The 11984-nt window shown below is 44.4% G+C and overlaps 5 protein-coding genes across 5 annotated transcripts; 2 read left to right on the top strand and 3 right to left on the bottom strand.

Annotated features, from left to right (window-relative positions):
• Positions 1-223: 223 nt before the first annotated feature.
• On the bottom strand, positions 224-2413 carry V2V93DRAFT_374421 (Alpha/Beta hydrolase protein). The gene is made up of 2 exons (XM_066911236.1): positions 1960-2413; positions 224-1900 (listed from the first exon to the last, which is right to left on the bottom strand). The coding sequence occupies exons 1-2, from the start codon at positions 2307-2309 to the stop codon at positions 661-663; spliced, it is 1590 nt and encodes a 529-aa protein (XP_066764111.1). The 5' UTR covers positions 2310-2413; the 3' UTR covers positions 224-660.
• An 851-nt stretch (positions 2414-3264) lies between these two features.
• On the bottom strand, positions 3265-4991 carry V2V93DRAFT_382172 (major facilitator superfamily domain-containing protein; the record flags this gene model as incomplete). The annotated part of the gene is made up of 4 exons (XM_066912145.1): positions 3265-4170; positions 4226-4531; positions 4591-4689; positions 4752-4991. 4 exons carry the CDS (start codon positions 4989-4991, stop codon positions 3265-3267), a joined length of 1551 nt encoding a protein of 516 aa, XP_066764110.1.
• A 2094-nt stretch (positions 4992-7085) lies between these two features.
• On the bottom strand, positions 7086-8554 carry V2V93DRAFT_374413 (uncharacterized protein). Its single transcript, XM_066911235.1, has 2 exons — positions 8006-8554; positions 7086-7932 (listed from the first exon to the last, which is right to left on the bottom strand). The coding sequence occupies exons 1-2, from the start codon at positions 8303-8305 to the stop codon at positions 7312-7314; spliced, it is 921 nt and encodes a 306-aa protein (XP_066764109.1). The 5' UTR covers positions 8306-8554; the 3' UTR covers positions 7086-7311.
• On the top strand, positions 8474-9218 carry V2V93DRAFT_374410 (uncharacterized protein). The gene is made up of 2 exons (XM_066911234.1): positions 8474-8628; positions 8688-9218. The coding sequence occupies exons 1-2, from the start codon at positions 8530-8532 to the stop codon at positions 9138-9140; spliced, it is 552 nt and encodes a 183-aa protein (XP_066764108.1). The 5' UTR covers positions 8474-8529; the 3' UTR covers positions 9141-9218.
• A 210-nt stretch (positions 9219-9428) lies between these two features.
• On the top strand, positions 9429-11980 carry V2V93DRAFT_407053 (MFS general substrate transporter). The gene is made up of 7 exons (XM_066912682.1): positions 9429-9968; positions 10027-10146; positions 10206-10355; positions 10422-10668; positions 10797-11153; positions 11215-11310; positions 11363-11980. Exons 1-7 carry the CDS (start codon positions 9753-9755, stop codon positions 11761-11763), a joined length of 1587 nt encoding a protein of 528 aa, XP_066764107.1. The 5' UTR covers positions 9429-9752; the 3' UTR covers positions 11764-11980.
• Positions 11981-11984: the final 4 nt, after the last annotated feature.

Raw genomic sequence — 11984 nt, 5'->3', positions numbered from 1 at the left:
CTAAACCCTACTAAACCCTACTAAACCCTACTAAACCCTACTAAACCCTACTAAACCCTACTAAACCCTACTAAACCCTACTAAACCCTACTAGTACTCTCTCTGCAAATAGAGCAGCAACCGGACTTTTACACACCAACCTCAATAATCATTCCGAAACGGCCTATCGGGCCTTTAGAAAACAAATCTAGTTTACCTAGTTGGCGCCACAGGGTAGCCTAGGTTTTTTTTCTTTTTTTTTTTTTTTTTTTCCTCAGGTTTGGTGCACTCCAAATACTCAAATCGCGGCACTGGCCCTTCCTCAGCTTCGTTTGCGATTGTACCACTACGATTTGAATATTCATATTTCTTGCCAGCAGTGATTGGATTTTGAGCCCTACTGCTATCTCTCATTATTTTTAAAGCCAAGGATCACAGTCTCAAAGTCATTCATTGTGAAATGCAAAAAGCCATAAACAGTCTTCTCGCACCACTTCACTGTACGAGATCGTCGTTGGTAGCTCAGCATCGCTACCAGTTAGTAGACAATAAACAAGATAAATACGTAGATTTGCCAGATAATTATAAATAGCTTAAGATGAGCATGCCCAAGAGCTACAAATAAGATGAAAATTAAAGAGAGCTTCATTTCGAGAAGTATAACTTATTGTCTCCAATCATTTATTTCTCGCAATTGGCCATTGTTCGACGAACAAATCTGCCTACCTCATATATGTGGGCGCCAAGCCATTCATGAAAAGCATAGTTTCTAGTATCATCGCTCTTAAACGTATGCATATCGCATGAGGCTTTTGGTCCGATACGCATGAATTTTTCGTTCTTAGAATAAGGCTCCCAAGGCTCCTTTCCAGATGCAAAAACGGCAAAAAGCTTTGCGGCTTCTTTGGAAGCAATCTGAGCTTCGGCTGGACATGCTTTGAACTCATTTAAGTGCATCAAAAGCGCACATAAGCCATGATATGAGTATCCAAAGGTTGGTCCTGGAAACGGAGAGGGAATTTCAAAATGGTATAAATAGACGTGATCCCTCCAAGCGTCAGAACTACAGGAGGCTTTGGCAAGGCCAACATTATTGTAATTGAAAAAAACGTTGCCGGCAAGCAATCTAAAGGCTTTGCGGAAGTCCTCGAACGATTGCGGCTCTTTTGTAAATCCAAATTGAGAATATAACTCCTCCGCAAAAGAAGGCGAAAAAGTGGCTTCAACTGCTTCGTGAAACTTAGCTTGGGGTAGTTTAGTAATTAACCCATCAAAAATAAGGGCCTCGACATTAGTATCACCGACAATAATATCTTTGCAACGCTTATTTGACATGTGATCCTCGTAATGCCATCCCTCATGAAGTAGCTGTCCATCAGCAACCGGTCCAAGGGTTGCTGTGCCGCTGGAGTTAAGCATATCCAATGTGCTAACTTCTCGTAATTTTTCCATTCTTTCAGCCCATGATTCGGCTTCGATTCCTAGTAAAGCACATAAAGAATCCCATTGACTCTGGTGGAACTGTCCACTGATGGGCGAGATAACTGGGCCAATACCAGACATCATAATAGCGCGGTCAAATAGCGCATGCTCTGCGAGAAGGTGCATATGAATACTTAAACCGCCAGCACTAACGCCAAAAACTGTAATTTGATTTGGATCCCCCCCGAAATCTTGAATATGAGCATTAATCCACTCCAAAGCATTGCGCTGGTCAACTAAACCGTAGTTTCCTATCGGAGACTCCTTCGATCCTCCCTTTCCTTCTTCGGTGAGATCATCAGAGAAAGCAAAGCCAAAAATTCCAAGGCGGTAGTTGATTGAGACCAAAAGTACTGGATACTTTGAATCTCTAGCATTAGCCACAAATGCCTGTGGTCGATAGCGCGCAACTGAGTTTGCACCATAAGCAAAGCCGCCGCTGAAGGACGTTAATAATATGTGCAGGCAAGCAGCGCAAAGAAAACAAGTATCGCCTACCCGTGGATCCAAACCATAACGGGAAGAAGCTTTCCAGGTGTAGCCAAAGCTTCGCTTGGAGCAGTAATATTAAGATTCAGACATTTGAACTCGTCGTCGCCAGGAATTGGGTCATCTACTCCACCAGAAACGAGAACCATACCGTTCGTCTGGCTGCATCTATAACTGAGCTTTGTAGCGTCAAACCCACTCTCTAGAGAGTGCAGAGTCTTGCTATGAGTCCAGCGCTTGTTCACTGATGCGTAAGGAATGCCTCTGAAGAGGGCAACGTCAGTTTCGTCATCGACCACTCCAATTACCTCTCCGCCAAGTGATGGAGCGCTGAGCGCTAGAGTTTCTTGTTTGGTCATTTCTGTAGTATTATCGTCTTTATAGATGAATGCCTATGTAAGAAAATGGAGAGGCGGGGAGGGCTTAGTGGCTTGTTATAAAGTGAGGTCCAAGTGAAATACTGGGGTGAGGGTATAATGAGCTGAACTTTCTGTGCCTCAGCGCTTCCCCGCAAGATGCTGTATTAGAGTAATCTGGGACTAAAACCCCACAGTCAGAGCGCTACATCGTGATCGCAACCATAAAAGACTACAGATGGTGCGGGGTCTACTCTAGCTACTGCGCTAGTGCTTTTTTCTAAGCACAGTAAATTCAGAAACAATCAGCAGGGCGCATAGGCGATTTCCAGCGGTACTGAGGCGAAAGTTAAACGTGAGCTTCGTCTGCGATGCGTGCAAGTGTCGCGCATAATGAGTTAACTGCGGATCTGACTGAATGGCAGTGTATTGGAAGCTTCAAGATATAATAGTGAAATATTGCTTTATTGTTTAGATCCAACACTGCAGTGCCTGCACTACTATCGCGTCGTTGAACCTTTATTTCCCTGCCGAGACTGTTCTTCCGACTTCATAAACTTTGCATTTACATTTAATTTCTTGAGACAAGTACCCTGCGATCTCAAATCTGAACACCTTCCGCACTCCCCTCCTCTTCCTCCCCGCAATTGTCCCCATGTGGGCAAACCTCGATCTATGCGCTACGTCATCAACTAACTTGTAAAGGGGTATTCCTTTCAGGATGTATGCCTGTCTCACTTCGCGAGAGTGTTCCCTTTTCTTGCGATATTGCGCGATGTTTACGTCTGTAGCTCTTCAAGTTTACTGAAATCAGAAATATTTATATTCATCGAGTACAATAGCTTCCTGCGCCTACAAAAGGAGAATTAAAATGTAAAAAAATAAAATAAAAAAAGAGTAAGCATATATTTTACTATCAACTGCAAGAGCATTCAACACAAAATGTCGACGAGATATCTCAGTACTTGTATCGCAAAAGAGAATTCTGCCGGTCAGTCATATCAGAGAAAGCATTGGCTAAATCTTCAACCTCATCAAGTTCCACTCCTTCATTCTCGCGGTCACGCTTAGCATTTTCACGGCGATAGATAATGTGAAGAACACTCAGCAGGATCATGTTGATAATGAACGCACCTAAAGTTACAAACACTCCAGTGGTATACTTGGGTGCTTCTTTAGAAAGAAAAGTTTGAGGGGATACAATGTTTGAAACGCTATACGCCGAAAAGAACATCACTCCCGAAACTGATTTTTTCGTGTATCCCGCAACATTAGATGCCAGCAATGAATACATAACTCCTGCTGCAGCCGCAACAATCGGTATAAGAAATATGGCTGCCAAGTGGGCACTTCTAGTGCTGTCCCTAATAGGAACAGCGTAGAGAAGGCAGCATGCAATAACTCCGGGAATGTAAAGCAAAATCATGATAATTGTTGTGCAATTTTTGCCCCAACGGGATGACAAGAAGGTGCCCGAAAGCAAGATCGCAGCTGCGCCTATAGCGCCACCCGGCATCTGAAGAAGAACTGATTGGTATGAAGTGTATCCAAACCCTTTTAGGATGAGGCCGGTAAAATTTGTCTGTAGACTATTTGTCATATTGTGGAAAAAAACAGCACCGACGAGCATCCAAACGCGCATATCGGTAAAAGCCTCTATAACTTGCTCTTTCTTATGCTCGGTATTTTTGACCCCAGTACGATTGTCTTTGAGACGCTCAATGGCAATAAGCCTCTCGCGTTCATTCAGCCATTTGCAGTCGAGGGGTGAGCTGGGAAGAAGCCACCACAAACTGACTCCAAGAACTATCGTAATACATCCAAAAATGATGAACATCCATTGATAGGGAAACATCCCGGCTTTCTGGCATGAAGTTAGTACAATTGAGTTACTCAGTAGCATTCATACGTCACCTTACATCAATATGTGCAATTCCATAGAACAGAATACCGCAAATCAATGAAGCAGTCCCGTTGGCGCTATACCAGAAACTGACACGAGATGCTTGCTCCTGACGCTTCCACCAAGAAGAAGATATCAGAACAAATCCAGGATTCAAGCACGCTTCAAAGATTCCGAGGAAAAATCGGCCAGCTGCTAAACCTGGGAATGATGTTGCAGCGCCAGTACATGCCAAGACAACACCCCAAAGAATAAAATTGATGCACAAATAGTGTCCAGTATTGAAGCGTTGCATGAAATAACTGGTTGGGTATTGCGCGACCTGAAATACGAGTTTAGTCTTATGGTCATCATCCGACATCATCAGGCAAGAAAACTAACAAGATAGGCAATATAAAATAGCGTGAGCAAAAGACTGTACTGCTGTCCTTCGAGATGTGCCTGAGTAATGATTCCATAAGTTGCAGCATAACCAATTGTCTGATGATGTGTAATAATAGTTAGCACAGGTTGTAACGTAACATAGCATTTTGTAGACACACCAATTTATCCACAAATTGAATACCATTGACAATGAGCATCACTGGGACCAGATGGAAGTCAATTTTTCGACGAACGCGAGCCTCTTCTTCGCTGTCGTATTCGACAATGTGATCTTGCAATATTTTTAACGCTGCGTCGCCCTCGTTTACCATCTCCTCGGTAATAACGTCATGCTTCTGAATAACATAGTCGAGCTCTACTGCTTGAGGAGCACCGTCTTTGAGAGTCGTTGCTACCATTACTTGTATTGTAATGAACAGTATTTGGAGATGCAAAGATATCTATGATAACTAAACGAGAACCTACCAGAGTGATGCCAGTGAGGTTGTTTGCAAGGGGAGGTCAGTAGGAGAATCTGGGGAAAGCTGAAGCTGTATATTATAGAGGGGGCAGCCTGCCAAGCAAAAGATGTCTTCATTTTGAGCGATTGCAGTGTAGGCCCGCAACAAACAACTGTGTTCAAAATTAACTGCAAAACAAAGAGAGACACTTTCCCCACAGGACGGCCCAGTCCGATGAAGCTCTCGGCAGGAAAGTAAACATAATAAAAGCAGCCTGTGTCCATATTCAGAGGTTTCCTCTCCTCAGTGACAGCTATTACGCATCGATCTTACTAAATGCGACCTCGTCTACGGCAGAACTAAACAGCAAGGGCATGAAATTTTACCAGAGATCAACTCGCCGCGAACGACCGGCTGGAATGCTGCTTGCTCTGCAATCGGCTAATCAGTTGCTGAGAAAGACGCAATCTCAAAAAGGATACTTGAGGGGTATAAAAGTAGGCGGGGTATCAGAAACAAAAAATATCTGCCAGACAGGACTAGGAATCGCTTTAGAACAGCGAAGCACTATTGACACGATTGCGGATTTCCCCGAACCTGTGCCAATAGATTACAGCAGGATCATCAAAAGTGTTCAGGATCACGTTTATTTCAGTTGGAACCGATTGAGCATCGGACTGAGAAAGTGGGGGCTTCATGTACGACTCATTGTAGCAGCCCTCCTCCGTCTTACTCCTCTCGGCTCAACTCGATTATTCAGAGTACACCGAATCTCAAAAAGATGCAACCAAAAAGTACTTCAATGCCATTTTCAAGGCCAGATGCTACGGCTTTGAATAGAATTCTCTGTGAGCTATTAAAAAATGCATGGATCAAAAAGTTTTTTTTTTGTCATTTGGCGTTTGCGGCCACGCTTGGGTATCGGCTGACGCTCAAGAGTAGCTCAACAGCAGAGCAGCAGCATATACATTGCCCCCGCAATGAGAAAAATCGTCGGCAGTATCGTCACAATATTGTGTCGCGTATTCTGAGCTACCTTGCTTCTATTATGCAGCTCAGAGATCCGTCTGGGTTATATTTGTGACGACTGAATCGTGTAGAAGATACAGGATCGGCAACGCCAACTACCGATCCTCTGTCTCGTCTTCCGGTTAAACTATTTAAAAACATTTTAGACTAAGTTCCTTATCCCAAGATTTTATCAACGAAATTGGTATTATGAAGATGGTATACTTTTGTTTAAGATTATGTTCAGGAAAATTCAGCCGCATGGACGCACTTCAATGTCACTGATAGACCTGGCGAGCGAGTCACTCCGGGATATTTAATTGCTTGTATTGAGCGATCGAGAGGTAAAATGAAAGAGATCGTCCTACCGACTGCTGCTGTGAAGGATGAGTGTGCTAGTGTGCTACACGCTGCAGCTCTTTGTGAACTCATGCTTTCTTCACAATTCACTGAAACCCTTTACATGGACGGTGTTCCGTAAGTCGAAAGTCAAGCAATCTGGGGGCCAGATCTTGCGTATTTTATCAAAAAAGCTTCCCCATTCTTAAAAAATCTCAAAAATATTTCTGTCGATGACGGGTTTGGTGCGGTATTGCAGGATTATCGATCGCTCAAGCCTCCAAGTCACAGTTGCACGATTGGAGGAAATACAGATGTCTTCGTATTCCTAGATATTTTGAATTTTTGGGGTCGTCGGCATTAAGAGTGTGGTTCAAATATCTGTAAGTGTTAGAATGTGTGCTAGACGATAAACAAGGAGAAGTGTCTGATTAGATCCAAGTATGACCTGAGATGTTAAGCGTCATCTACATGTCCAATTATATAGTGCTACCTGAGGTTAAGGTGTTCAAGTTGGGAGGAATACCTTGACCGTAAAGTTCTTTGTGCGAAGGATCGACAATGTTTGGATCTACTGATTAGGTGGATACCAAAACCGCAGATTTTTATCACAGGATTGCAGTTCTTGGTCGAGGAAGCCATGGATATCTGGTTCGACAGACAGATTTGCGGTGGAATAGATATTCGGAGCAATTTGACTTTTCACACAGCGATACGGCTAGGATACTAGTCATTTATTCAAGTTGCAATAGGCTAATTACTCGAGGGTCGAGTGTTGGCACCCATACTCTTTATTACATTTTTGGTCAACCAGCTGGGTATGCCGAAGACTTTAATGGCTACGATGACGACAATTTCATGAGGCGAATACATATGCCCTCCAGCTAAGCCCTTCTAAACCCTGCTAGTACGTGGGTTTCCACTACCAGACTCAAGCACATGCATTCGTAATTCGTGGTCGCGGCGTTGAACTGACAAGTTCCTTGACTTCATCAATATCTTTTGTACAGTCTACCAGCCGTCCCTTGAGGACGGTGCCGTTACCAGTTGCCAGATATACACACGTCCAAGCGGCCAATTCCGCTTTGAAATCAGGCTGCAACTTAGATATCTTTTCCATGTGGTTCACGACGTGCGGTGCCAACTCCTTGGTCTTCTGCGGAAATGCAGTATTATGTAGCGCGGTTTTTACCTCACCTGGATGAATTGAAAATGCGGATATGCCATTACTACCATGATTAAGGGCCTCCGGCGAATTGTCTAGTTCTACTTGCAGAATACCAGCAAAGCGAGTGATCGCTGACTTTGCACAACTGTAAGCAGACGCCCATGGAAGATCGGCACTAGCTGCGCGTGAAGATGTGTAGATAATGGTACCCGAATTACGCTTCTGAAATGAAGGCAGTATCAGCCGCGTCAGCTCAGTGGGCCCTTTGACATTGACCTCCATCTGGCGCCACCATTCGTCGGAATCCGTTAAATGGAACGGCAAAAAGGTATTTATACCGGCGTTGCAGATAAGAATGTCGATTTCACCTAGTTGTTGGTAGACCTAAACGAAGAGAAAAAAGAAAAAAATCAATTGCTATCATACATGCCATAAACTGTAGCTGGGCAACACTGACCTGGCTCACTAAATGCTCCATATCGGACTTAACTACAACGTCAGCCGCGATTGCAATGCTTTTACCACCCCGAGCCACCACTTCGTGAGCAGTATCTTCAATTTCGCTAAGGGTTCGACCGGTAACTGCTACGGCAGCTCCCGCCTGCGCCAGCGCCAGCGCTATTGCCCTGCCAATTCCTCGTCCAGAACCCGTGACAAGGGCGACCTGGCCATCCAACGAATGCTCGAAGCGCTCTGGCTCAATTGCAGAGTAGATACCGGTGCGCAGAGTGATATTTGATTGATTTTTGGCTGCCATCTTTTTGATTTCTGGCCGAATAATTCCCAAAAAATTCTGCGATATATAAATGATTAAATGACCTGGACATGAATTACAGCATCGGACTCGGAATTTTCCGAACAGCCCCGCACCCTTCTCCGCACGCGGCAGCAATGGATAGCCTAACCCGCTACTTGACAATATACTATTTTACTTAATAGCTGTCTCTAAATTGGACGTCAGCCTTAAGCAATTCAGTCCCAATGGTATTGGAGATCTACAACCCCGTTGGTCTCTCCTTTGAAGATTATGTTGCTATCAGTCAATGCGCTCGCACGCTCTCAGACGGCTACGATCAAAAGGTAAGAAGCTAACGAGTCTCAAAGTAATATAAATTGCGCTTTTGCTTACGACTCAAAAGGATAAAGTTAGGGTCCGCGCTGCTCTGGCCTCTCACGTCACAGTCGACTACTCCAAGGTCGTGCCGGCATGGGGATCCAAGGAATTTCAGGCAGAGACATTTGTAGACGAATGGCTCGGCCCGTCTCATCTTGGAATTCAAGCATTAGCCACTCAGCATCTCCTGGGGGCGCCTTACTTTATGTCTGTATCGCAAGATATGATAATTGTAGAGTGGCAACAGCTTGCTAGCCACGGACGCCGCATCGACGGCGAGGATTTTGCTAACCCAATGTGCAAAATCGGTGAATCGTCGGATGGTAGAAGCTGGATGCAGCAGACTTATACCAAGGTGAATGGACAGTGGCGAATCTCAGTCATTCGACCTGAGGTGATTTATCATACCGGGAATTTTCTCGAGGTAGGTAGGGCGGATGGGGCGCCTGCTGGCGGTGCACAATCCCGGTCCGGCTAGTTGTGTGTTGGTAGAATAGATAAACCCTACTCTATGGTGTATTTGATATTGACGCAAATTCATTAATAACTAAATTTACTTTTGTTACTCTTTTTCGGTTATTCCATATAAAGAGCTCCTCCCCTTTGTCTCAATTTGTGTGCGGCTCCATTTTGCACCTGCCATTTTGGTTTAGGGTATTTTTACTTTACATGGGTGTGGCCTGTCCGTGCTAGCCTAGTTGAGCAAAATGCGGGGTCGGGGTGCGGGGTAGAAGAGCTGCCACAGTGTTATGCCAGATCCCTAACAGGACGATCTTGACAACACTTCGCCCGTTTTTAGTTCAGCATATTATTAACTTTGTATTCGGATATTCCGGGACTTAATTAGTTAGCATAATGAAGTGTGTACTAGCTAAGCATTGCGCTCGGTATCGAATCATGCTATGCTTACGCCAGCAGATCGGCGAAAAGTCTCAGATGCCCGGACACAAGACCTGTTCAATTCGGTCGGAATTCAAAAGCTAATTTATTCTAGCATAATTATTGGACAGGTTTTGGATCTGCTATAACTTCACACCCCTCCAGAGCTATCGTTCCCGTTTCATTCGGCAAAATTTTAATATTTGCACAAATGAAACTACTCTCGTCTATAAAGCCAGAAACTTCACAGGCAGAATATGCTGAGGGGGAGAGCGTAATGCCAACTGGTAGTCGTCTACCCCGTGATATTCTTGAGCTCGCCGCTCATGAAGAAGGGCCTTCGTCGCCTTACCAGCTTGGATGGAAGACAAATCTATGCGTGGTGACTCTCTCTTTGGCAAACGTTTGCGCCGCTATCTCCAACACAGTATGTTATCAAATCAGTCTCTTGTAGATCTTGAAGTTTTAAACTAATATAAATATAGACCAATACGACAATTAAATTCCAGGTTGGCACCTTAGCTAGGTCGCCTGCTGATTCAAGGCTATCTCCGTGGATTGCAAATGCCGGATTTTTGGTAGTGCTTGCCATGGGCCCTATATTTGTATGCAGGCTTTCTCTATGGCCCGTACTTTGGTTTGCGACTAATAAATTTCTGCCAAGGGCTCTCTATCTGATCGCTTTGGGAAAAAGTGGTTTATGGTTGGAGGCGCAACCATAGGCCTTATAGGCTCTATTATCTCGGGATCGGCTCACAAAATTACGACTATTATTGCCGGAAACGTTTTGTGTGGTATTGCCAACGCCGGTTGTGTATGTTTCTCTAAGGAGTGTATATGTATAGAAGTGGCTTACACTAACTTGTCGAAAAATTATTAGATTGTCTCACTGTCTGCCATTCAGGAGATTGTTCCTAACAAATATCGCCCGTCTGCAATAGGCTTCTCTCAAATGATGGCTAGTGCTTTCGTTGTGCTAGGAACATTTGCTGCAGCAGGCTTCGTTGCTCATAACGTAGGCAATGCCGGAGGCTGGCGCTGGTCGTACTATCTGAATGGGATAATCTATGGTCTGACAGCAACTTTGGTGTCTGTGACGTACTTTCCACCACGTCCTTTGCTTGGACGTAAGCATGCTGTGCGAGACCTTCTTACTGGAGTTGATTATATTGGTATTTTATTGATGTCTGGATCAATTACATCTTTAATCATCGGCGTCACCTGGGGGGGGGGGGTGCATATGCATGGAGCTCAGGACAAGTTGTCGCTACACTTACCGTGGGTTGTGTTGGGCTCCTCATCTTTGGGCTCTATGAAAAGTTTATGATTAAAGAGGGTATTTTTGATCATCGTCTATTCCAGACACTAAACTTCCCCATTTTGCTTTTCGTCTGCACAATCGACGGCATGCTTCTTCTCGGCGTCAATACAGGATTCTCACAGGAGATATACGATATTCTCTCAACTGATGCTGTTCAGATCGCTGTCATCCTCTGTCCATATTTGATTACTTCAACTTTTGGCTGTATTCCTGCAGGTTTTATTATGGCTAAAACCCGCTCGTATCGTACTCTTCTTGTCGCAGCCTTAATGTGGTGCTCGCTGTTCACTGGTATGTGTCTTCTCTATTACGAGCGCTCTCTTCCCTTACTTACTGAAAACCCCTCTCATAGGCTTAATGGGGCTCGTTACGGCAGAGCGCAAGAGCTGGGCTCTTGCATTTTCCACCTTGTTTGGCATTGGTACTGCGGTGACGACCGTCATTCCAGGTGAGATATAGCGTTTCTCGCGTGAACCTGCATAGTGCTAATGCTCTTGAAGTTGTTGCCTTGGGCCTTTCTGTTCCTTCGTTTCTCATTGGAACCGCAGCTACCGTCTCTATTTCTTGCCGCGCGCTTGGAGGAATTATTGGGGTTACGATTTTCACTGCTATATATGACAATAAATACGCTGACTATGTAGGCCCTGAACTCAGCCAGGATCAGTCTGCCCCCGTTGACAAGGTCTCCAGCGCGAGGGCCTGGAAATACGTGTGGATAACAGTCGCATGCTTGATCGCGGCCAATGCAATTGCAGCATGTTTCTTGAGTAGTGTGAAGCCAATGATGACTGCTCACGTAGAGTCAGCTTTGGAAGAGAGCGAAATTAGAAGGATTCAACTTACCAAAAGCAGTAAAGCTGATGAGGCTGGTCAGGCTGGTCAGGCTGGTGAAACAAAATAGGTTTATTTCCAAATTATTGAATTTTTTGATTTGATCGCATTTTCATCTGTCAAGTTCTCGTGTTATATGATCTTGTGTTTGTCAGGAAGTTGCTAGCGTAATAGACAACAAATGACAACATCTATACCTAATGAATATTTCAATATTGATAACAGAACAGTGTTTAAGTAGTGCTTAGTATAGCCGTTACGGACGGCAGCTATAATGGCTTCTATTTTCAT

This window comes from Kockiozyma suomiensis (assembly GCF_038497685.1).
Source record: "Kockiozyma suomiensis strain NRRL Y-17356 unplaced genomic scaffold V2V93scaffold_13, whole genome shotgun sequence".
Classification (NCBI taxonomy): Eukaryota; Fungi; Ascomycota; class Lipomycetes; order Lipomycetales; family Lipomycetaceae; genus Kockiozyma; species Kockiozyma suomiensis.
The sequence above is the reverse complement of the archived record's forward strand: the minus strand, read 5'-3'. Positions and strand labels throughout refer to the sequence as shown.

What these genes read in the sequence shown, in the direction of transcription:
- V2V93DRAFT_374410 (XM_066911234.1), top strand. Translation starts at nt 8,530, where the DNA reads ATGGTATTGGAGATCTACAACCCCGTTGGTCTCTCCTTTGAAGATTAT. An exon ending in CAGACGGCTACGATCAAAAG is followed by an intron (nt 8,629 to 8,687) that starts GTAAGAAGCTAA and finishes ACGACTCAAAAG; the next exon opens with GATAAAGTTAGGGTCCGCGC.
- V2V93DRAFT_374413 (XM_066911235.1), bottom strand. Translation starts at nt 8,305, where the DNA reads ATGGCAGCCAAAAATCAATCAAATATCACTCTGCGCACCGGTATCTAC. An exon ending in TGGAGCATTTAGTGAGCCAG is followed by an intron (nt 7,933 to 8,005) that starts GTCAGTGTTGCC and finishes CTCTTCGTTTAG; the next exon opens with GTCTACCAACAACTAGGTGA.
- V2V93DRAFT_374421 (XM_066911236.1), bottom strand. Translation starts at nt 2,309, where the DNA reads ATGACCAAACAAGAAACTCTAGCGCTCAGCGCTCCATCACTTGGCGGA. An exon ending in GTTATGGTTTGGATCCACGG is followed by an intron (nt 1,901 to 1,959) that starts GTAGGCGATACT and finishes AACGTCCTTCAG; the next exon opens with CGGCGGCTTTGCTTATGGTG.
- V2V93DRAFT_407053 (XM_066912682.1), top strand. Translation starts at nt 9,753, where the DNA reads ATGAAACTACTCTCGTCTATAAAGCCAGAAACTTCACAGGCAGAATAT. An exon ending in GCGCCGCTATCTCCAACACA is followed by an intron (nt 9,969 to 10,026) that starts GTATGTTATCAA and finishes ATATAAATATAG; the next exon opens with ACCAATACGACAATTAAATT. An exon ending in GGTGACGACCGTCATTCCAG is followed by an intron (nt 11,311 to 11,362) that starts GTGAGATATAGC and finishes ATGCTCTTGAAG; the next exon opens with TTGTTGCCTTGGGCCTTTCT.